Source organism: Schistocerca piceifrons, chromosome X (genome assembly GCF_021461385.2).
Source record: "Schistocerca piceifrons isolate TAMUIC-IGC-003096 chromosome X, iqSchPice1.1, whole genome shotgun sequence".
Taxonomy (NCBI): Eukaryota; Metazoa; Arthropoda; class Insecta; order Orthoptera; family Acrididae; genus Schistocerca; species Schistocerca piceifrons.
Genome location: NC_060149.1, coordinates 218,688,409 through 218,713,821, shown reverse-complemented (window position 1 = coordinate 218,713,821; position 25,413 = coordinate 218,688,409). Strand labels below are relative to the sequence as shown.

At 46.2% G+C, this 25,413-nt stretch overlaps 1 protein-coding gene across 1 annotated transcript in view; it reads right to left on the bottom strand.

The window, feature by feature from the left end:
* The window catches only part of LOC124722658 (SET and MYND domain-containing protein 4-like), a 183,751-nt gene that overhangs the window by 96,822 nt on the left and 61,516 nt on the right, over positions 1-25,413 (bottom strand). The window contains exon 4 of the mRNA XM_047247803.1: positions 3,881-4,001. Coding sequence (XP_047103759.1) covers positions 3,881-4,001 — 121 coding nt within the window. The remainder of the gene's footprint in view (positions 1-3,880; positions 4,002-25,413) is intronic.

Below are 25,413 nucleotides of genomic sequence, written 5' to 3'. Positions count from 1 at the left end.
AGTCCTGTGGAACGGCTTGCCATGCCATTTCCACCTGGCGCCTCAGTTGGACCAGCGTTCGTGCTGGACGTGCAGACCGCGTGAGACGACGCTTCATCCAGTCCCAAACATGCTCAATGGGGGACAGATCCGGAGATCTTGCTGGCCACGGTAGTTGACTTACAACTTCTAGAGCACGTTGGGTGGCACGGGATACATGCGGACGTGCATTGTCCTGTTGGAACAGCAAGTTCCCTTGCCGGTCTAGGAATGGTAGAACGATGGGTTCGATGACGGTTTGGATGTACCGTGCACTATTCAGTGTCCCCTCGACGATCACCAGTGGTGTACGGCCAGTGTAGGAGATCGCTCCCCACACCATGATGCCGGGTGTTGGCCCTGTGTGCCTCGGTCGTATGCAGTCCTGATTGTGGCGCTCACCTGCACGGCGCCAAACACGCATACGACCATCATTGGCACCAAGGCAGAAGCGACTCTCATCGCTGAAGACGACACGTCTCCATTCGTCCTTCCATTCACGCCTGTCGCGACACCACTGGAGGCGGGCTGCACGATGTTGGGGCGTGAGCGGAAGACGGCCTAACGGTATGCGGGACCGTAGCCCAGCTTCATGGAGACGGTTGCGAATGGTCCTCGCCGATACCCCAGGAGCAACAGTGTCCCTAATTTGCTGGGGAGTGGCGGTGCGGTCCCCTACGGCACTGCGTAGGATCCTACGGTCTTGGCGTGCATCCGTGCGTCGCTGCGGTCCGGTCCCAGGTCGATGGGCACGTGCACCTTCCGCCGACCACTGGCGACAACATCGATGTACTGTGGAGACCTCACGCCCCACGTGTTGAGCAATTCGGCGGTACGTCCACCCAGCCTCCCGCATGCCCACTATACGCCCTCGCTCAAAGTCCGTCAACTGCACATACGGTTCACGTCCACGCTGTCGCGGCATGCTACCAGTGTTAAAGACTGCGATGGAGCTCCGTATGCCACGGTAAACTGGCTGACACTGACGGCGGCGGTGCACAAATGCTGCGCAGCTAGCGCCATTCGACGGCCAACACCGCGGTTCCTGGTGTGTCCGCTGTGCCGTGCGTGTGATCATTGCTTGTACAGCCCTCTCGCAGTGTCCGGAGCAAGTATGGTGGGTCTGACACACCGGTGTCAATGTGTTCTTTTTTCCATTTCCAGGAGTGTATATGTGTCCTCGGTGGCTCAGATGGATAGAGCGTCTGCCATATATATATATATATATATATATATATATATATATATATATATATATATATATATATACTCAATAAAAACATAGGGAAATGACATTTAAACGTCTCCCTCTCCCACCACCCCCGCCTCCACGCTGACGCTCCACCAGTCGATTTTAATACGTTGTTTATGACACTCCCACCTGCCACCATAAAATTTTTTTTTACGACTGAAGAGTTATGTCCCATATTCGACCATTTTTTGTGCTCTTTGACTGGGTTACAATCACTACCAGCCATAACCGATGGCTTCCCACACTATGACGCCTGGAGTGACACCACTGTGCTTCTCCAAAAAATTGGATGATTGGGATCCCGCCCGTGGTCGTTGCCATACGCGCCGACAATGGTCCTCTGTGGTAGTGCATAACCGCGATTCATCGCTGAACACAACTCGACGCCATTCGTTAGCAGTCCATGCATGCCAGTCACGCAACCACTCCAATTGCAACCGCTTGTGTTGTGGTATTAATGGCAGCCTCTGCATGGGACGATAATTCCGTAGTCCGGCCGCTTTTGGACTCCGACCAATGCTGCGCGATGACACAGGTAGTCCGTCACTTGTTCTCGGATAGCAGGAGTAGATGTGAGGGGTTACGATGAACTTTGTGCACAATACGGCGATCCTGCCCTGTGATCAGACATTGTCGACCCGAATCTTGACGACAAGTAGTCCAGCTCTCACATTCCCATGCAGACTAACATCGGGCTGTTGCCACATCCGAATGCCTAAAAATCTGGATATTGCACGATTTGACCAGCCGGCCAAATCGAGACCCACAACGAGGCGCTTTTGCAACTATATCAAGTGTCGATAACAGTGCCTCACACGAGTATGCAGCATGTCCATGTCCATCACAGAGACCACTCAAAATGTGACGCTGTTCACGCTATTAAAACATCTTACCAAGCCTGGTAACAACACTAAACGTGAACTAAATTAATGCACTCTGGTGGCCGATCTACCTGTCACAAAGAGTTGCAATTTTAATAATGTACACACCAGTCGATTTTGTGTACGTGTACGAAGTCACATTGTCATCGGACCATGTATTCTGGGTGCTTCACTTTGTTTTCCTGGCAGTGTACTACAGTCTTTGTCTTGTCCAACAGTTTTTACCCTCTATAGTTTGCTCAAGTCGTATTGAATTTACACTGAATCGCCAAAGAAACTGGTATAGGCATGCGTAGCTAAATACATATATATGTTAACGGGTAGAATACGACGCTGCGGTCGGCAACGCCTATGTAAGACATCAAGTGTTTGGCGCAGTTGTTAGATCGGTTACTGCTGCTGCAGTAGCACTTTATCAAGATTTAAGTGAGTTTGAGCGTGGTGTTATAGCCGGCGCACGAGCGATGGGACACAGCGTCTCCGAAGTAGCGATGAAGTAGGTATTTTCTCGTACCGAGCATACCGTCAAATCTTCGACATCGCTGCGGTCGGAGAAAGATTTGCAAGAAAGGGTCCAACGACGACTGAAGAAATCGTTCAACGTGACAGAAGTGCGACCCTTCCGCAAATTGCTGCAGATTTCAATGCTGGTCCACCAACAAATAGCGTGCGGACCATTCAACGAAACATCATGGATATGTGCTTTCGGAGCCGAAGACCCAATCGTGTACCCTTGATGACTGTACGCCTCGCCTGGGCCCTCAACACCGACATTGGACTGTTGATGACTGGAAACACGTTGCCTGGTCGGACGAGTCTCGTTTCAAATTGTATCAAGCGAGTGGACGTGTACAGGTATGGAGACAACCTCATGAATCCATTGACCCTACATGTCAGGAGGGGACTGTTCAAACTGCTGGAGGCTTTGTAATGGTGTGGGGAGTGTGCAGTTGGAGTGATATAGGACCCCTGATACGTCTAGTTACGACTCTGACAGGGACACCTACGTAAGCATCCTGTCTGATCACCTGCATCCATTCATGTCCATTGTGGATTCCGACGGACTTGGGCAATCCCAGCAGGAAAATGCGACATCCCACACGTCCAGAATTTCTACAGAATGGCTCCAGGGACATTCTTCTAAGTTAAACATTTCCGCTGGCCACCAAATTCCTCAGAAATGAACATTATTGAGCATATCTGGGATGCCTTGCAATGTAGTGTTCAGAAGAGATCTCCACAACCCCCCTCTTACTCTTAAGTCTTTATGGACAGCCCTGCAGGATTCATGGTGTGATTTCCCTCCAGCACCACTTCAGACATTAGTCGAGTTCATGATACGTTGTGTTGCCGCACTTCCTCGTGCTCGCGGGGGCCCTACACGATATTAAGCAGGTGTACCAGTTTCTTTGACTCTTCAGTGTATACTGTCATCGGATCGTGTGTTCCGGGTATTTCACTTTTTTGCCTGGCCTGTATTACAATCTTTGTCTTCTCCAACAGTTTTGACACTCCATCTTTCTCTCAAGTCCTACTGAATTTATTTCTTGATGTTTTCTATATGTTCCACTACTCGTCCTTTCTGCGCAGGACCACTTCATTTCTTGTCATTGATCATAATAACTGGGAGGTAGTCTAGCAACCGCAAGAGGCTGCCAGAACCTGTGTGGTGAAGGTTTTAGATATTGTCAGTATGTGGACGTGCGGCTTTGGCGATTGCGGAACAAACCTGCTGGGATATCCTGCGCGGCGACCAGGTGCAGACCACGCTGCGGGTCCCGACGCACCAGCAGAGCCGCCGACATGCAGGGCACCTCGGCGTGGCGCCCACCCAGCAGCTGCGCCTGCATCTGCACACACCACCACAGCAGAGCTAGTCGCTGGCTCCATGCAGATAAGCACACTGGACAAAAGATCAGTCACCCTTGGAACACAATCATGCTATAACTTTGAAAATAGCCACATATCGGCGAGGAAGACTCCACATGCTTTTTCAGGTATGCCATACACAGATGAAACCACTCATTGATGATTAGATGCCGTAGAACCGCCAAATTTCTGGGATGTATACTGTTGCGTTTCATACAATGTTACTGATAGTCGCAGACATTTACTGTGGAATTAAGACAGAATGATTGAGCGGGCCAGTCGAGATGCGTTACGGTCCTGAGTTTTCCTCAAATCAGGAACGTATGCGTGCAGCCCTATGAACACGGCTGTTATCAACTTGGAAGGCAGCATACTCATCATGAAGATGTTGAAGATGGGGCAACGTTTCGTCACTGAGGAATTTGAAATATGGGCGGACTGACAAGCTTGTCTGCGTGGCCAACCTCCGCAGCAAGCACAGAATTACTTGCTTTGTGCCACGCGGGATTAGCCGAGTGGTCTCAGGCGCTGCAGTCATGGTCTGTGCGGCTGGTCCCGGCGGAGGTTCGAGTCCTCCCTCGGGCATGAGTGTGTGTTTGTCCTTAGGATGATTTAGGTTAAGTATGTGTAAGCTTAGGGACTGATGACCTTAGCAGTTAAGTCCCATAAGATTTCACTCACATCTGAACATCTGAACTTGCTTTGTAAATAAAACCGCCTTTCCTGCTGCCACTGAATTTATTTTTCCCAGACGTGTTTCGCCTTTTTCTTACTCTAAGGCATCATCACTGGGATGATTTTCTGTGATCTGCGTTTCCTCACATCTGGTCTGGAGGTCGCACTACCGCTTTATTGCCCACATATAAGCACAATTTTGATTTCCGACCTCTTTCACACTGTTCACTACGTTTCTCCTTCTTTTTTGTGGTGTATTATTATTCTTTTGCCATTCGATGTAACTATTTCTTCGAACAGTGTGCTTTTAACATCGTAAATATTGTAAGGTTGTTACGTGTTTCAGTATTTACGTGGTTGAAAGCACAGTCTCCGAAGAAATAGTTATATCGAGTGGCAGAAGAATAATAGTACACCACAAAAAAGAAGGAGAAATCTGGTGAACAGTGTGAAAGAGGTCGGAACTCAAAATTGTGCTTATTTTTCGATAATAAAGTGGTAGTGTGACCTCCAGACCAGATGAGAGGAAACACAGATCACAGAAAATCATCCCACTGATGAAAAAGGCGAAAAGCGTCTGGGAAAAATAAACTAAGTGGCAGCAGGAAGAGGCGGTTTTATTTGCACATACGAGGCCTATTCGTTTAGTAAGTTCCGATCGGTCGCAAAATGGAAATCACAGTTCTGAGCGCACAGCGACCACATAAAGATGCCTAGAAAATCGTGTCTTCCGCCAAGTATGAGCGTTTGCTAAGAGATTTCGCCTGATTTCATACAGCCCACATAAAGTAACTGTCATTCGTTCCCTTCTTCATGACAATTCTCGGCGTCGCACTGCAGAGGTAATGAAGATGTTACTACAGCATTTTTGAGGGGAAGTGTTCGATCATGAACCATACAGGCCCAACTTTCATCTCTGTTTGCATGAACCGCTGGCTATGAAGGCGACAGTTCGGCACAGGCAACGAGCTGAAGACCAGTGTAGAGAATTGGTAGAAAGCCTTATGTGACGAAGCTATTGGAAAGTTAGTACAACGCTACGACAAATACGTAAGTCGGAGCGGTGACTATGAAGAGTCGTTGCTGGTAGTACGAAGGCTATTTGGAAAGTGAGGAACGATAGATCGCGAAAATGAAACCACTGTGAAAATCCGACGACGCTTTTCACATACGTTTTGGGCAGAGTCTCTAGTATGCCCGTCGATCGCATCAAGACGCTCTTTTCAGTTGTGAGCGCACTGTGAGCGAGTAAAGGTGCTTAGAACAACAATGTCTCCCGTCAAGTAGGAGGGCACGCTGAGAGGCTTCGCCTTAATGAATGCAACCCACCTAACACAACTGCCACGCACTTCCTTCTTCATGGCAATTCTCAGCCGCACTCTGTAGGGACAGTGAAGACGCTCCTGCAGCCTTTTCGATGGGAAATATTCGATCACCCACAACACAGCCCTAACTGGCTCGTCCTGAGTATCATCTCTGTTCACATGAAACGCTGGATACGAAGACAACACTTGGGCGCAGGCTGCACGCTATAGACCAGCGTAGAGACTTATCGTTCGCACAGGCGGCTACCTTCTATGACGATGGTGTTGGAAATTTGGTATAACGCTCCGACAAATGTCTAAGTCGGAGCGGCGACTATGTAGAGAAGTACCTGGAAGGTGTAGCTAAATGTGCAAACAAAACATTTTGATTTTCACTGTGGTTTCCATTTCGCGAGCGATCGGGCTACGAATAGCCCTCGTACACCCCCGTTCATGAGCATGGTAACCTGAATGAGTGGGCCAAAGTTATGGTACGAAAACACCCATAAAACATCACAGAATCACATCCAGCCTGAACGACACCCTCCACACACTACGAGGATAAACACCTCATCGGGCCACACTATACGTCTCCGGTCGAGTATTTGTGTGCTTGTCCAGCTTCATGTGCTGCTATGAGGAACCTGGGTTCACTGACAGCACCAGTTACCCTCGCGTTTGAGACCGACTGTCATTCACACAATGTGCCTCTCGTCTCCGGTTTCTGGCGGCTAGGGTGTTTTATGACCACTGTCATTGCTCCGAGTTACGTGGCTGTGATTGGTATACTTATCTTTCTAGACACGGCGAACAGTCAGTGTTGATACACCGATAAATCGAGCAAATTTGTCGACGGCGTGGTCATGGGAACATCCCAATACGATAGCCCTCGTCTGCCATTATGCCACGTCTCCAGGTCGATCGATCGTATTCCGATGATTTCATGCAACTGCCACGACTTGTTTCAGCGGTGGAGGGTCACATGGACTTCTGCTATCACATCTACGCCATCTATAGCGCATAAATGTAACCAGTGTGTTCTTTTAAGGAGATGACCAGTAATTTGTACGGTGACCTGACGCCTGAGATCGAGACGGGCGTGCCTACGATTTGCACGTTGCAGCTAGGGTTGCTACCTTTTTTTGGAGCAAAGAAAGTACATTGGTTGTTCAAGGTAGGGGAAAAAGTAATTTTATTAAAAAAAAGGTCCTCCCGCACAGGCCATGAAAGCCCAAAGGTACTGACCGGCCGCCGTGTCATCCTCGGCCCACAGGCGTCACTGGATGCGGATATGGAGGGACATGTGGTCAGCACACCGCTCTCCCGGCCGTATGTCAGTTTACGAGACCGGAGCCGCTACTTCTCAATCAAGTAGCTCCTCAGTTTGCCTCACAAGGGCTGAGCGCACACTGCTTGCCAACAGTGCTCAGCAGACCGGATGGTCAGCCATCCAAGTGCTAGCCCAGCCCGATAGCGCTTCACTTCGGTGATCTGAAGGGAACCGGTGTTACCACCGCGGCAAGACCGTTGGCAATTTTATCAAAGTATTATTTATTTTGCTTTTAGCAGTATTCAACAAATATTTGTCACTGCTAAACAGCTTTACAGCATCTTTACAGTCTATCCTTAAGATATATAAATAATTCATTTTCCATAAAATTCAAAGATGCTTTGTTTCTTTCGTCGCACAGCTTCATATTTATCACAGAAAGAAACACACTCTGTGAATGCTGAAGTGACAGGAATCGACAACAGAAATGAAATTAATTTGTGCAAATATGTAAAACCACCATTTGTCTTAATAAATATTTGTGCAGTGGTTAAATCTTCAGAAGTATATACTTAATATTAAAACTTGTTTGGTAATATGATTTCCCCATAAAGATAATCTACATTTGAAATGGAATTTTTGCAGCTTTAAATTTTGAACTACCGGTATGTTGGCAAAATGGACAAATTCAGGACTGCTTTTTAAATTTATGAACACTATCCAATCCCAAAGAAAGCAGGTGTTGACAGATATGAAAATTACCGAACTATCAGTTTAATAAGTCATAGCTGCAAAATACTAACGCGAATTCTTTACAGACGAATGGAAAAACTGGTAGAAGCCGACCTCGGGGAAGATCAGTTTGGATTCCGCAGAAATGTTGGAACACGTGAGGCAATACTGACCTTACGACTTATCTTAGAAGAAAGATTAAGAAAAGGCAAACCTACGTTTCTAGCATTTGTAGACTTAGAGAAAGATTTTGACAATGTTAACTGGAATACTCTCTTTCAAGTTCTGAAGGTGTCAGGGGTAAAATACAGGGAGCGAAAGGGTATTTACAATTTGTACAGAAACCAGATGGCAGTTATAAGAGTCGAGGGGCATGAAAGGGAAGCAGTGGTTGGGAAAGGAGTGAGACAGGGTTGTAGCCTCTCCCCGATGTTATTCAATCTGCATATTGAGCAAGCAGTAAAGGAAACAAAAGAAAAATTCGGAGTAGGTATTAAAATTCATGGAGAAGAAGTAAAAACTTTGAGGTTCGCTGATGACATTGTAATTCTGTCAGAGACAGCAAAGGACTTGGAAGAGCAGCTGAACGGAATGGACAGTGTCTTGAAAGGAGGGTATAAGATGAACATCAACAAAAGCAAAACGAGGATAATGGAATGTAGTCAAATTAAGTCGGGTGATGCTGAGGGAATTAGATTAGGAAATGAGACACTTAAAGTAGTAAAGGAGTTTTGCTATTTAGGGAGTAAGACAACCGATGATGGTCGAAGTAGAGAGGATATAAAATGTAGACTGGCAATGGCAAGGAATGCATTTCTCAAGAAGAGAAATTTGTTAACATCGAGTATAGATTTAAGTGTCAGGAAGTCGTTTCTGAAAGTATTTGTATGGAGTGTAGCCATGTATGGAGGTGAAACATGGACGATAACTAGTTTGGACAAGAAGAGAATAGAAGCTTTCGAAATGTGGTGCTACAGAAGAATGCTGAAGATAAGGTGGGTAGATCACGTAACTAATGAGGAGGTATTGAATAGGATTGGGGAGAAGAGAAGTTTGTGGCACAACTTGACTAGAAGAAGGGATCGGTTGGTAGGACATGTTTTGAGGCATCAAGGGATCACAAATTTAGCATTGGAGGGCACCGTTGAGGGTAGAAATCGTAGAGGGAGACCAAGAGATGAATATACTAAGCAGATTCAGAAGGATGTAGGTTGCAGTAGGTACTGGGAGATGAAGAAGCTTGCACAGGATAGAGTAGCATGGAGAGCTGCATCAAACCAGTCTCAGGACTGAAGACCACAACAACAACATCGACATTTGAGGATAGGTTGTTTTAAAAAAAAAGGCACAGCCTTATGTAATCGTGAGACGAGCCATTGCAAATGTGGAATGCTGGTGCATTAGTAAACGGTGTAACCCCCAGAATATTGAATGCAAACGTGCGTGCATTGTGCGTGCTGCTTTTAGATGATGCTGGAGTTGTCGTCCAATGATGTCCCACATGTGCTCGACTGGAGACAGATCTGGTAATCGACCAGGCCAAGGCAACATGTTATCGACAGTTCCTGTTTCTCTGTATCTCCTCCATGTCCGAACAACGTCGTTTTGGTTCACTCCGAGGCACTTGGACACTTCCCTTTTTGAGAGCCATTCCTGGCACAAACTAACAATGCGGACGCGATCGAACTGCGGTATTGAAAGTCTAGGCATGGTTGAACTACAGACAACACGACCCGTGTACCTCTTTCCTGGTGGAATGACTGGAACTGATCGGCTGTCGGACCCCTCCGTCTAATAGGCGCCGCTCACGCATAGTTGTTACATCTTTGGGCGGTTTAGTGACATCTCTGAACAGTCAAAGGGTCTGTGTCTGTGATAAAATATCCACAGTCAATCTTCAGGAGTTCTGGGAACTGGGGTGATGCAAAACTTTCTTGAACTGGAAATCTCAAATTAAAATTTTACAACTATTATGCCTCATTACAGCATCCAGACGTAACTAGTAAGTGTTATGTGCTGTGTATAAAGACTCCTTGTTGAGGTCGATTTTGCCATGTAATTGATTATCCGCATAGATGTTAGTGTGATTTTATTGCAGCTTTTCCCTATATTCTTTTCATAATTGTGAATCCTGAGAGGTGCGATGTAATAGGGGTCGTAATGGCTCTGAGCACTATGGGACGTAACATCTGAGGTAATCAGTTCCCTAGAACTTAGAACTACTTAAACCTAACTAACCTAAGGACATCACACACATCCATGCCCAAGGCAGGATTCGAACCTGCGACGTAGCGGTCGCGCGGTTCCAGACTGAAGCGCCTAGAACCGCTCGGCCACAGCGGCCGGCATAGGGGTCGTAATCAATGTTGGCACTGCATGATATTTATGTTATGTCAAAGTCTGACTTCATTAGAGAACTGTCGGAGGATTTTTGCGATTTCTTGTTTATGTAAATTGATTCGGTAAAATTTCTTAGATTCGATTTGGTAATCGTTTGTTGGACGTCTGATACGCAAAATTCGTAAGAGTACTGGCCTTCTTACAAGACTGTCAATAACTAGTTTTCATGCTACTGACGTGCAGATTAAAAATTATGGAGCGAGTTGATTAAAAATTATAGCGCGAATTGTGATGCTGACGATAGACGTATGCAAGTTACGACGTTAGAGTACATCATTTCCATTAATAATATAGACGATCACGCTACAGAACATTTGACTTTTTTTCTAACAATTCCATCTATGTTTTTTGCTGCCACAGAAACTGGAAAGTAAATTGCAAGAACGTCGACGCAGATGAATTTCCTGTAGCCAGAAGTGATAATATGATTAATCGCTGGTTGCTTGGTTTCGTATACACATTACATTTTTTTTGGTCGCATTATGCTTCAGTGGCGTCCATAATCATATGATCAGCGATCATAATATTGTATCAGGGGCTATTAATACGTGCTCAACTATACTCACGACCGTAAGATAACCGAGCTTCGCGGTCAACAAAATAACAGCGTTTAGTGGCGCCTCAGTCTGGTTATAACTCTGGTGGAATAACGCGAACACAGATGACATAAAAGTCATGCCTGGAGGAAACTCTGCTGCAACGAAAAATGTAAAATGGAGAAAAATCAAGGTTTAAAGTTACGTCGCTACGAACGCACTAGATAGGGAGCACCAGCTCGAGTAGCTCAAAGGAACCATTCCGTCATTCGTCGTAATTGATTTTCGAAAACTACGGAAAACCTAATTATCGATTGCCGAAAGAGAATCTGAACCCCGATCAGTCCGAATCCCAGTCCTGTGCTTTGATCACACCAACCGCCTCGTTCTGTTATGTATGTGTGAGCAGAGAGCTTATGTATTGTAGTTCTGACTGCATGACATGTGCGTTTGGCACACACTATTCGAATCGTTGGGAAGCAGGATGGCATAGCATGGGTGACAGTTTGCGTGCTCGGACAGTTGAGAGGTTTGTGGCTAGCCACAGTCATCGAGATGTATGCCAGGCGTTCAATGTCGCCTGTGGCGTCACTTTACGACCGTGGAAAAAAAAGCATCGAGAAAGAAGGCATAAAACGCAGTGCGAGTAACGTCGACTGTGTGCTACATCCCAACACTAGGATTGTTATCTTGTCGTAAATATCTGTAGACGTCCAACCACACAGCACTCGCGCTGGCTAGAAACCTCGTGGCAGCGTCTGGGTTGCTCATCTCGCATTATACACCTGTAAGCCTTGCGCCTCGTCAGCGTCTTCGTGTATTTGCTTCACACGCAAGAAGAGGCATGCATGTAGGTGGCAACCCTCTACCTCAGCACGTGCGCATGCGTGATTCCATTCACACCTGTATAGAACCACTCACTCCTGAAGGTCGTCCGCTGTCAGAGACGTTTCATGTCGAGTTTTCTTGCGCGTCGGTAGCCACTTGTCTGTCTCAAAGAATCTGTAGTCACTTCTCCATCTACTGGGGCTGCCTGTCTTTGGAGGACGACTATGATTTCATGTCTCAAGAAGTCACCTGAACTTTGACGTTAGCTTTACGCTTGGCAGTAGAATGCTTTAGGGTGGCCGTATGGTCAGCGGCTTCCGCCTTTTGCCATGAGGATGTGCTGATGTGTTTAGTACAGACGCTTTGCCTTGTGATAATGAAATAGGCACATAGAAGCAACTATATTCTGGATTATGGTGAGACAGTTGCTGGCTGCTTCCTTATATAATTGTACGTTAAGTGTCTTTTCAGTTTGTGAAATAGTAGGTTTCTTTCCGTGAGATAGTTCGAGATCACAACTTTGTTAGAACAATTTTTATTCACTGATCCCATCATTCAGGTTGTTTATCTCGTTGCTCTTCCATTCATCACGTAATATTTTGGTCTTTAATATAAATATATGATGGTTTTCTTTGTCTTTTGTATGTGCATCGTCATGTAAAAACACGTGATACGCTGAATGAGATTTGTATATAAAAACGATATATTGTATTCAGTTTCTGAACAGTATATTAACTTTGTTAGAACAATTTTTATTCACTGATCCCATCATTCAGGTTGTTTATCTCGTTGCTCTTCCATGAATGAGATTTGTATATAAAAAACGATATATTGTATTCAGTTTCTGAACAGTATATTAAGTGTTCATATAATCTGAGATTTCTGTGAACTTATTTCTCTCTCCTCTGAGGTTTTATTCTTATATCTAAAGTTTCGGACGTAATACGATCCCAGTAACTAATTTTAAAGCCGAGACGGAATGGCTCTGAGCACTATGCGACTCAACTTCTGAGGTCATCAGTCGCCTAGAACTTAGAACTAATTAAACCTAACTAACCTAAGGACATCACACACATCCATGCCCGAGGCAGGATTCGAACCTGCGACCGTAGCGGTCACGCGGTTCCAGACTGAAGCGCCTTTAACGGCACGGCCACACCGGCCGGCGATCCGAGACGGAATAAACTGTCTTCAACAGAGATGAGATTTTTATTTAACTGAAACTTTCAGCTATCCAGGTAAGTTCGGGTGAACTTCCAGGCAGGTGCTTGCAGGGACAGAGACTTCTGCTATCATACTATCTCAGACCTTTTCCATTTACTATGCATTGTAGGACACAAACTGCAAACACATTTGCATCGCACGAATTACATCTACCAAGGAGCACTGAAGAGTAATGGATACGAATATTTTATATGGGAACTCTTAATGCTTTTTAAACATAACAAATATTATTATCATTACAGTTTTAGTCTTTTTTAGTCTTCATTTCTACATATATATTTCTCAACGTAGTCACCCTGACGACAAACACATTTCTCCCTACGAGAGACCAGTTTTTTGATACAGTTACTACTGAATGTGGCATTGTCACGTTGAAGGGGAGGGTATTCCATGTGTGGATGAACTCTTCGAATTCGAAACTCGATTGCAGGACGCTGTTTCTCACATACCGCCGTAGTTACGTCACACACCGCCATGTTACACGCTACAATTCGGAGCCCTCTAGCGAGAGATGGTTGCAGCTCACATAAGCCGGCCGTTGTGGCCGAGCGGTTCTAGGCGCTTCAGTCCGGAACCGCGCGACTGCTACGGTCGCAGGTTCGAATCCTGCCTCGGGCATGGCTGTGTGTGATGTCCTTAGGTTAGTTAGGCTTAAGTAGTTCTAATTTCTTGGGGACTGATGACCTCAGATGCTCCCATAGTGCTCAGAGCCATTTTAACCATTTCCGCTAGCGTAAGCGAAGTGGGAAAGTCGACGAAGTAGAATGCATGACATGTACTACCTCAACCGGTGTTGAGAACAGAATGAAAAAATCGGAGTCATTACTTTTCAGCACGCCCTCGTACATATACACAAAAGCGTGAAAGAAACTGGTAATAGGCATGCGTAATCAAATACAGAGGTATGTAAACAGGCAGAATACGGCGCTGCGGTTGGCAGAGCCTATATATGACATCAAGTGTCTGGCACAATTGTTAGATCGGTTACTGCTGCTACAATGGTAGGCTGAAACGTCCCCTTAGAACAATTATACATGACTGTGCTTAAACTGACACACAATATTTTTAGCGCAACGCAATCTGACTTTCAAAAATCCCTCAAAAGAATGGCCCTGACTAACATTAACCTATACCTTTCACAAATCACTTACCTCACCAAAAATCATGGTTACTCGAACTACTGCAATACAGCGAGCGCCACTACTGCCAGCTAAATAAAAGATTCAAACTACTGAAGGCACTAACTACTGATAGGCAGAGTTAGCAAATGAAAGATTTTGATAGAGAACAAACAGTGTATTTACCTTAATAGTGTTCAAAAGTCATAAATATATAGCAGTTCATGACATCCAGTCTTACAAATTTCAAAACTCCGCCATTTCTCTCCCCACATCCACCACTGCTGGTGGCTCACCTCCAACTGCGCAACGCTACGCACTGTTAACATCCAGCTGCCCAACACTACAATAGCGACTATCGCAACAATGCCGACCTGCCTCAGACTGCACACAGCACAGTCAGTGATTTTCATATAGAGCGCTACGTGGCGTTACCAATATAAGAACCTAAACAGCCTACTTACAAGGATATCAAGATTTAAGTGAGTTTCAACGTGGTGTTAGAGTTGGCGCACGAGCGAAGGGACACAGCATCTCCGATGTAGCGATGAAGTGGGGATTTTCCCGTACGACCATTTCACAAGTGTATAGTGAATATCAGGAATCCGGTAAAACATCCAACATTACTGCAGTCGGAAAAGGATACTGCAGGAACGGGACAAACGACACTGAAGAGAATCGTTCAGCTTGACAGAAGTGCAGCCCTTTCGCAAATTGCTGCAGATTTCATTGCTGGGCTATCAACTAGTATTAGCGAGCGAACCATTCAAAGAAACATCATCGATATGGGCTTTCGGAGTCGAAGGCCCACTCTTGTACCCTTGATGACTGCACATCACAAAGCTTTACGCCTCACCTGGGCCCGTCAACACCGACATTGGACGGTTTATGGCTGGAAACACGTTGCCTGGTCGGACGAGTCTCGCTTCAAATTGTATCGAGCGGACGGACGTGTACGGGTATGGAGACAACCTCACGAATCCATATTAGCAGGGGACTATTTCAGGTGGTGGAGGCTCTGTAACGGTGTGTGGCGTGTGCAGTTGGACTGATGTGGGACCCCTGATACGCCTAGACGCGACTCTGGCAGGTGACTCGTACGTAAGCATCCTGTCTGATCACCTGCATCCATTCATGTCCATTGTGCATTCCAACTGACGTAGGCAATTCCAGCAGAACAATACGACACCCCACACGTCCATAATTGCTACAGAGTAGCTCCAGGAACATTCTTTTAAGTTTAAACACTTCCGCTGGCCACCAAATTCCTGAGGTATGAACATGAAATGTCGTGTGACGAGGACCTCCCGTCGGGTAGACCGTTCGCCTGGTACAAGTCTTTCGATTTGACGCCACTTCGGGGACTTGCGCGTCGATGGGGATGAAATGATGATGATTAGGACAACACAACACCCAGTCCCTGAGCGGAGAAAATCTCCGACCCAGCCGGGAATCGAACCCGGCCCTTTGGATTGACAGTCTGTCACGCTGACCACTCAGCTAGCGGGGGCGGACGGTATGAACATTACTGAGCATATCTGAGATGCCTTGAACCGTGCCGTTCAGAAGAAGGGGTGTCTGCCTCCTCGTATTCTTAAGGATTTTTGGACAGTCCTGCAAGATTCGTTGTGTCAGTTCCCTCTAGCACTACTTCAGACATCAGTTGAATCCATGACACGTCGTGTTGCGGCACTTCTGGCTGCACGCGGGGGCCCTACACGATATTAGGCAGGTATACCTGTTCCTTTGGCTCTTTAGTGTAAGATGTACGTAGCTGTTTGAGATCTGTTGTGGGGAGCACAGTTTCAGTTTTGTGTTGATGTAACTCCTGTGAAGCCCATCGTTAATTATTCGGTTGCAGTATTAAAAAGTTTTTGCTGCTACGAAATTTAAAAAAAAGTTAGTTGGTTTGCGTTTATTCACTTATGGGTCAGATTTCATACAAAGGGGAAATGTTTCAGGGCAGTAAGGAAACGGGGCCTTAGTCTCTTATGAACTTACAGTTTAAAGCACAAAGTTGTGCAAGATCCAGTAATCAATACGTGCGCTGTTCTAGCAGCAACTGTCACCATAGCTGGTAAATCTTGAGACGACGAAGAAATCGCAGAAAAAGTGCGAGTAGTGGGATCATTGATACCTTTTGAGGTACACATGTGTGAGTGTGGCGGTAGAGAGAATGATGGCAAGGAGTATTACTACTCCGCGGAATAATTTCGTTGTAGACGCCTAAAATTTTTAAAGTTCTACCCGGTGAGCTCAGAGCTCAGAAGGCCAGCTCAGGGCCGGTGTGCCAATCGGAATTTCAACAAGGCGTACCGCCTGTGTAGTGGAAGACAGGGCACCAAGTGAGCATTGCCACACAACCTCTGAGCGAGGAAAGCAGAAGCTCAAACGCCTCAGCCCTACGTAACAGGATGGTAGGAAGTAACACTACGTCACTTCAGCGTCAGGTTCCCACTGCAGTAGTAAAATGCTGCAGAAAGACCCGAGATCGGAGACACAGAATAATTGTTGAACTACCGTAGCGGGGCAAGAACTGCTGATGAGAACAATAAATGAGGGTCAATTTGATATCGGACCCAGAGCCATCTAGTCAAAGGTGCAGCCTCGGCTCTTTAAATAACGAGGCTTTTGGAGATCAATGGCACGTACAGCTGTGCTGCCATTCCGTCCGTGTCACTTTAACCAGAGAGAAAGGTGGTCTATTCAGTTTCAGTAAACCCACGACAAGCTGATCGATGGTGGTCTGCCTGCTATGCAACTAACTTGATGCAAACAACAGCCGTGGCCTGCCACTGCCGTCTAGTGGGACATCCCGGATGACAAGGTCTACATCTACATCTACATCTACATCTACATGGATACACTGCAAATCATATTTAAGTGCCTGGCAGAGAGTTCATCGAACCACCTTCACAATTCTCTATTATTCCAATCTCGTATAGCGCGCGGAAAGAATGAACACCTATATCTTTCCGTACTAGCTCTGATTTCCCTTATTTTTATCGTGGTGATCGTTCTTCCCTATGTAGGTAGGTGTCAACAAAATATTTTCGCATTCGACGAGAAAGTTGGTGATTGGAATTTCGTGAGAAGATTCCGTCGCAACGAAAAACGCCTTTCTTTTAATGATGTCCAGCCCAAATCCTGTATCATTTCTGTGACACTCTCTTCTATATTTCCCGATAATACAAAACGTGCTGCCTTTCTTTGAACTTTTTCGATGTACTCCGTCAGTCCTATCTCGTAAGGATACCACACCGCGCTGCGGTATTCTAAAAGAGGGCGGACAAGCGTAGTGTAGATAGTCTCCTTAGTAGGTATGTTCCATTTTCTAAGTGTCCTGCCAAAAAAACGCAGTCTTTGGTTAGCCTTCCCCACAACATTATCTATGTGTTCATTCCAATTTAGGTTGTTCGTAATTGTAATACCTAGGTATTTAGTTGAATTTACGGTTTTTAGATTAGACTGATTTATCGTGTAACCGAAGTTTAACGAATTATTTTTAACACTCATGTGGATGACCTCACACTTTTCGTTATGTAGGGTCAACTGCCACTTTTCGCACCATTTAGATACCTTTTCTAAATCGTTTTGCAGTTTGTTTGGATCTTTTGATGACTTTATTAGTCGATAAACGACAGCGTGATTTGCAAACAACTGAAGACGGCTGCTCAGATTGTCTCCCAAATCGTTTATATAGATAAGGAACAGCAAAGGGCCTATAGCACTACCTTGGGGAACGCCAGAAATCACTTCTATTTTACTCGATGTCTTTCCGTCAATTACTACGAACTGTGACCTCTCTGACAGGAAATCACGAATCCAGTCACGTAACTGAGTCGATATTCCATAAGCAAGCAATTTCACTACGAGCCGCTTGTGTGGTTCAGTGTCAAAAGACTTCCAAAAATCCAGAAATACGGAATCGATCTGAAATCCCTTGTCAACAGCACTCAACACTTCATGTAAATGAAGAGCTAGTTGTGTTTCACAGGAACGATGTTTTTAAACCCATGTTGACTGTGTGTCAATAGACCGTTTTCTTCGAGGTAATTCATAATGTTCGAACACAATATAAGTTCCAAAATCCTGCTGCATATCGACGTTAACGATATGGGCCTGTAATTTAGTGGATTACTCCTACTACCTTTCTTGAATATTGGTGTGACCTGTGGAACTTTCCAGTCTTTGGGTACGGATCTTTCTTCGAGCGAACGTTTGTATATGATTGTTAAGTATGGAGCTAATGCATCAGCATACTCCGAAAGGAACCTAATTGGTATACAGTCTTTGTCCAGAAGACTTGCTTTTATTAAGTGATTTAAGTTGCTTCACTACTCCAAGGATATTTACTTCTACGTTACTCATGTTGGCAGGTGTTCTCGATTGGAATTCTGGAATATTTACTTAGTCTTCTTTGGTGAAGGCATTTCGGAAGGCTGTGTTTAGTAACTCTGCTTTGACAGCACTGTTCAAAAATGGTTCAAATGGCTCTGAGCACTATGGGACTTAACATCTGAGGTCATCAGTCCCCTAGAACGTAGAACTACTTAAACCTAACTAACCTAAGGACATCACACACATCCTTCCCGAGGCAGGATTCGAACCTGCGACCGTAGCGGGCAGCACTGTCTTCGATAGTATCTCCATTGCTATCGCACAGAGAAAGCATTGACAGTTTCTTGCCGCTAACATACACTCCTGGAAATTGAAATAAGAACACCGTGAATTCATTGTCCCAGGAAGGGGAAACTTTATTGACACATTCCTGGGGTCAGATACATCACATGATCACACTGACAGAACCACAGGCACATAGACACAGGCAACAGAGCATGCACAATGTCGGCACTAGTACAGTGTATATCCACCTTTCGCAGCAATGCAGGCTGCTATTCTCCCATGGAGACGATCGTAGAGATGCTGGATGTAGTCCTGTGGAACGGCTTGCCATGCCATTTCCACCTGGCGCCTCAGCTGGACCAGCGTTCGTGCTGGACGTGCAGACCGCGTGAGACGACGCTTCATCCAGTCCCAAACATGCTCAATGGGGGACAGATCCGGAGATCTTGCTGGCCAGGGTAGTTGACTTACACCTTCTAGAGCACGTTGGGTGGCACGGGATACATGCGGACGTGCATTGTCCTGTTGGAACAGCAAGTTCCCTTGCCGGTCTAGGAATGGTAGAACGATGGGTTCGATGACGGTTTGGATGTACCGTGCACTATTCAGTGTCCCCTCGACGATCACCAGTGGTGTACGGCCAGTGTAGGAGATCGCTCCCCACACCATGATGCCGGGTGTTGGCCCTGTGTGCCTCGGTCGTATGCAGTCCTGATTGTGGCGCTCACCTGCACGTCGCCAAACGCGCATACGACCATCATTGGCACCAAGGCAGAAGCGACTCTCATCGCTGAAGACGACACGTCTCCATTCGTCCCTCCATTCACGCCTGTCGCGACACCACTGGAGGCGGGCTGCACGATGTTGGGGCGTGAGCGGAAGACGGCCTAACGGTGTGCGGGACCGTAGCCCAGCTTCATGGAGACGGTTGCGAATGGTTCTCGCCGATACCCCAGGAGCAACAGTGTCCCTAATTTGCTGGGAAGTGGCGGTGCGGTCCCCTACGGCACTGCGTAGGATCCTACGGTCTTGGCGTGCATCCGTGCGTCGCTGCGGTCCGGTCCCAGGTCGACGGGCACGTGCACCTTCCGCCGACCACTGGCGACAACATCGATGTACTGTGGAGACCTCACGCCCCACGTGTTGAGCAATTTGGCGGTACGTCCACCCGGCCTCCCGCATGCCCACTATACGCCCTCGCTCAAAGTCCGTCAACTGCACATACGGTTCACGTCCACGCTGTCGCGGCATGCTACCAGTGTTAAAGACTGTGATGGAGCTCCGTATGCCGCGGCAAACTGGCTGACACTGACGGCGGCGGTGCACAAATGCTGCGCAGCTAGCGCCATTCGACGGCCAACACCGCGGTTCCTGGTGTGTCCGCTGTGCCGTGCGTGTGATCATTGCTTGTACAGCCCTCTCGCAGTGTCCGGAGCAAGTATGGTAGGTCTGACACACCGGTGTCAATGTGTTCTTTTTTCCATTTCCAGGAGTGTACTTCACATACGACGAGAATCTCTTTGGATTTTTTGCCGGGTTTCGAGACAAAGTTTCGTTGTTGGAAACTGTTATAAGCATCTCGCATTGAAACCCGCGCTACATTTCGAGCTTCTGTAAAAGGTCGCCAATCTTGGGGATTTTGCTTCTGTTTAAATTGGGCATGTTTGTTTCGTTGTTTCCTCCTGGTGTGTGGCCAGCCTTTCTCCACTGAGGGTCAATCACACATGAACAACAAGCTGTCCTTTCCACACCGTCCAGGCGTGATGTGTTTGCGCAGCCACCTGACCAACTCGTGAACACCTGGTTGATCCACGATGGCTGACCAGCGCCCAGTCTTCATGACAAACGACAACCCGAACCACACAGTCAGCTGCTCTCACCTGAGCCAGCGACGGGCTGTCTACGAGAGCGCTGAGGTGTGGGCCGTACTGTACTAAGGAACTTGTGGATGTGCGAGCCTACCGGCCCACGCCGCCACCGGCAATACACACTGCGGCAGCTCCGACGTCACGACTCGCTGATGGGGCGTATCAGCACTCCTTCGTGGCTCATGCTTACGCCCGGCACCCCCGGGATAACATGGTCGCCCAGCAGTGTTAGTGACGTCACACTAAGCGGCCCATAGCCGACGCAGCAGTCCACGGACACCTCCGTACAGACGTGCCTGATGCTAACGATCTTCTGTCCGTCATACAGAAAGGAGCGAACTATAATTCGAACCAAAGACCAAATTATATATATTCTTGTAAACAGCATAAAGGTTCATAACGAAATACCGATTACATATACGGGCAGGAATAGGTTCTAGAACTCCTCTGGAAAGTGTCTATCTTCAGTACCAGAATGAACATCAAATTGTCAGGTTTTCTAAATAGAAAGCACTTTGTTAGTAACAGACAGCAATAATGAGACTTGCAGTTGGTGATTTCTACGTGGAAAAGGAAATAAGCTGTAGAGAGATTGAAAATGGTAAGTAAAGAGAGCCTCAGCCTTTTGCTCACATTCTTACATGTAATGCACTTGGTTGTTTTTCATTTCCTTACCTTTCATAACATTTTTAATATTGTTTCAAGAAGTGTATCTTCAATAGCAGAGTGAACTTCAAATTGTCAGGCTTTTCTTAAAGGAAAGAACAGTCCCTTAGTATCACAGTGCAGGACAGAATCTTGTGTTCAGTGATGTCTATGTTAAAAGGAGAATATTTGATATCTATCTTTTGTTCCCATTCTTTATTACTGGGGATACACTTGTAAAAATTCTTGAAAAGAGCTGTCACCATGAACATATGAGTAAATTCACAACAGTCATGTGTTTTATGAGATAAAGCGAACTCTTGTTACCTTATTGTAAACGAAAGTTGTGAGGGCTTTGCTATGTATGACAGTGTTTAAGATAATTTACTTTCAGTGTAATAGCTTGAAAATGTTGAGTCCTGCTGTCAGTTGGCATTTGTCACCACCTGTATGCGAGTTTTAAAGCTAAATGGTGTTCTGACAGTTATAAAATAGTGGCAAAGTTCCTCTATCGATTAAACTCATTCCTGCCCGTATATGTAATCGGTATTTCGTTATAAACCTTTATGCTGTTTACAAGAATATATATAATTTGGTCTTTGGTTCGAATTATAGTTGGCTCCTTTCTGTGTGACGGACAGAAGATCGTTAGCATCAGGCGCCTCTGTACGGAGGTGTCCGTGGACTGCAGCGTCGGCTATGGGCCGCTTAGTGTGACGTCACTAACACTGCTGGACGGCCTTGTTATCCCGGGGGTGTCGCTTACACCCGGCCGCCGTCCGACCCACTCAGACACTTTGTAACACTGTAAACTCATCCTGGAAAATACATATTATTGCAGATACCGCTGTATCATTAACGCCTCCGGGCGTATTCTGGACCACTCTCCTGCACAACGCGCCCGGCTTCCTACACACAACGCGACCACAGCTCCCCGGGTGGCAACAGTATTCTCATTAATAACTGTTCTCGAGATGTCGAAGTAATACTTCATCTTGCTTGGCTCCTTATGGCGAAGGTAAATGCAAAATGCGGAAACGTTATACTGTGGTGACAATGTTAGCTCTGACATTTAGAATCCTTGCTACCGGACACAATTACCCCTGTCTGAAGTTCCAGTTTAAGGAATCTACTGCATCGAAAACTAACGTCGTCCTAGTTTTCCAGGATCTGCTGAAATCCGTGGAAAACTACATTAAGTAACTTGATGGGCACTTAAAATTTCTTCTTTCTGAAAAACGAAACACATATTTGACGCTTAGCATTTACGCTCGATAGTTCCACAATATGCACATATGCGTTTATTTCTGAGTATGCAGCACTGTGAGGGTATACAAAATGGAAGCCCTGGAAGGATAACAAATTTCCGTTCACATGTACATCAGTCAAATCCCATCACGGGATTTATTTTTGGTGTGTGTGTGTGTGTGTGTGTGTGTGTGTGTGTGTGTGTGGTGTGTGTGTGTGTGTGTGTGTGTGTGTGTGTGTGTGTGTGTGTTTGTGCGTGTATGTATGTTTTTCAGTTTTTGTTTGTTTTTTGTTTACCTTCAGCTTCCAAATACTAGAGAAGAGTGGTTGGGTGTCGCACTATTTGGGGGTTTTGAACAACAAACATACCTATAAAACAGTGTCAGCAGCTATTCCAGTTGCAAGCACGGTACCAGTGTTCTTTTATTTTCTATCGTCGGCGCAAACTACTGATGAATCAAAGCCGCCCCTAAACGAACCAAGACGGTTTTGGCACACCAAGGGCACCACAATCATTCCTCTTCTTCAACAGGTATTCATTGGAAGTACGAACGAAGTTTTCCTATTTTGTTCAGACTTGGTGTTGCTGTTTCTCGGTTGTTCTTACTTGTGAGGAATAGTAGGCAGTCATTTAGTTTCACTCTGTCTTTATAATTCGTCGAATTAACGAAGCAAAAACAAGAAAATACGTGATAATGCGCGTCAAATTCCATGTGTTTCTCGTTGTACCATTCGACCAAAGCGTAAACGCGAAGACAAATTAGAATGTGCGCGAAAAACTAAATTGTTTAACAGTAGGGTGTAGTAAAACAAAGCACTAAACGGACTGTTGCACGTTTTTCACCGACAGGGATTGGGAGAACCTGTGCAAAGTGGCCCGTGCGCGCAAATTAGAAACATGCGTGACTTCGGGCCTTTGCATACGTCCACTTGCCCGTTCGTGCAACGGCGGCACGTACCTACCTAGTGCGCACAGAAAGTTGCATAGATGTAAACGAACGTTTGACTACCTCGATTGCTTCGAGAGATTGCTCATACTGTTCGGAGAGCCGCCATATGCCTTCCCCTTGTACAAAGACTCAGATTGTCTCAGCGGATGTAGTGTGTTGCCCCCGTCAGCATCTAGGAACATTAGGAAAGTGTCCTGTTCAGCCGGCCAGTGTGGCCGAACGGTTCTAGGCGCTTCAGTCTGGAACCGCGCGACCGCTACGGTCGCAGGTTCGAATCCTGCCTCGGGCATGGATGTGTGTGACGTCCTTAGGTTAGTTAGGTTTAAGTAGTTCTACGTTCTAGGGGACTGATGACCTCAGATGTTAAGTCCCATAGTGCTCAGAACCATTTGAACCATTTTTTTGTCCTGTTCACGCAAGAATGTCAGTTTAGCTTGTCTTCCGTTCATTTAGCTCACAGTTATGGCACGTTACAACCGTATCATTCATGTGGAAAGGCCCAATATGGTAGCAGCTGTGGTTTTGTCTCCAGTGCAATCAGGTTAGGAGTACAAACGGTACTGCATTTGTTTCCTAGAGTTACTGTAGCAGCAGATCTGTAAAGATGACACCTTGCAGTGGTATCCTGGTTCCTGAAGTGGAGCATGTGAGCTTGGTTTTCATCTTAAGCACCATATGCACACGGGGCTGGTCTCTCGGATGAGTACATCCACGCACACATCTAGAATAACCAGCTCCACGAGCTTACATCCAATTGAAAGTGCGTGGGAAGTTTCGGTCGAAGGAAAGGGTTATCGCCAGACATGCTGAACGGCCTGGTCTAGAGCATGTGATGCGTTGTGCATCCTATACTGCCTCACAACAGCGTCACGCCTTGCATTGCTGCTATGTAAGCTACCGGCGGAGGTAACTTCAGCCATGGCATTACTCACGGTCCATCGTCAGCTTCCTAGTAAACATTGTTTTCGTATCTCTGTGTCACGACTTACAATGTTGCCACGGCATCTATATCTGCATACACTCTCACCATTCCTCATAAAGTTTCGTGGATCTCTACGATCCATTCGTTTACTTAGTGTAGACTTTACGTAGTGTAGAATAAGTACACTGTCTGACAAAAAAAAAAAAAAAAATGAAGCTCGCAGAACAGCAGGTCCGAGTGTATAAATGGCTAGAATTGCAACACTCCGTGACATAGTGCATTAATATTGTTCGTGTTTAGCGCTGTTACCAGATCTGGTAGGATATATAAGGGGCATGAACAACGTGAGACGTTGATTGCTCACTGTAGAGGACACGGAGATACCGCATACCCGTGTGAGACAGCGTTATCAACGCCTAACAGAGTTTTAAAGGGGCCACATTGTGGGTCCCCATTTGACTGGCTAGTCTAATCGTGAAATATCAACATTTGTGGGGCTTTCGGATTTGACAGTGGCCAGATGTTGGACTGTATGGGAACGTGAGGACATGCATACTCATCGTCAACGTTCCAGTCGACCACGTCTGACCACCACCAGGGAAGATCACCATAGTGAGTGCCAAACACATCTTAACCACTTCACATATACGCCTGCCATCTGAGAACAAGTAATGGACTCCTTGCAACATTCTGTGTCATCCCACACCGTCGGTAGGAGACTTACGGCAGCCAGGCTATGGAATTACCGTCCCACATGTATGCAGCATTTAACACAACATACAAGCCTGCGTTTGGAATAGTAGTGTGTTCGAGAAGCATGGACTGCTTATAGATGGCACTGCATTGTGTCCAGCGATGTTCTGCTGTAACTCGGATAACTATCGCCAGGGAGGACGGCAGTGGTCTGGGGAGAGGTTTCCAACGTTTTGGAGAAGCACAGCGTTGTTACTCCTGGTTTCATGGCGTGGGGCATGCCTTTAGGTCACTGCTGGTAGTGAGAGAGGGAACACAACAGTACGTCACAGACAATTTGCATCCTCACGTACT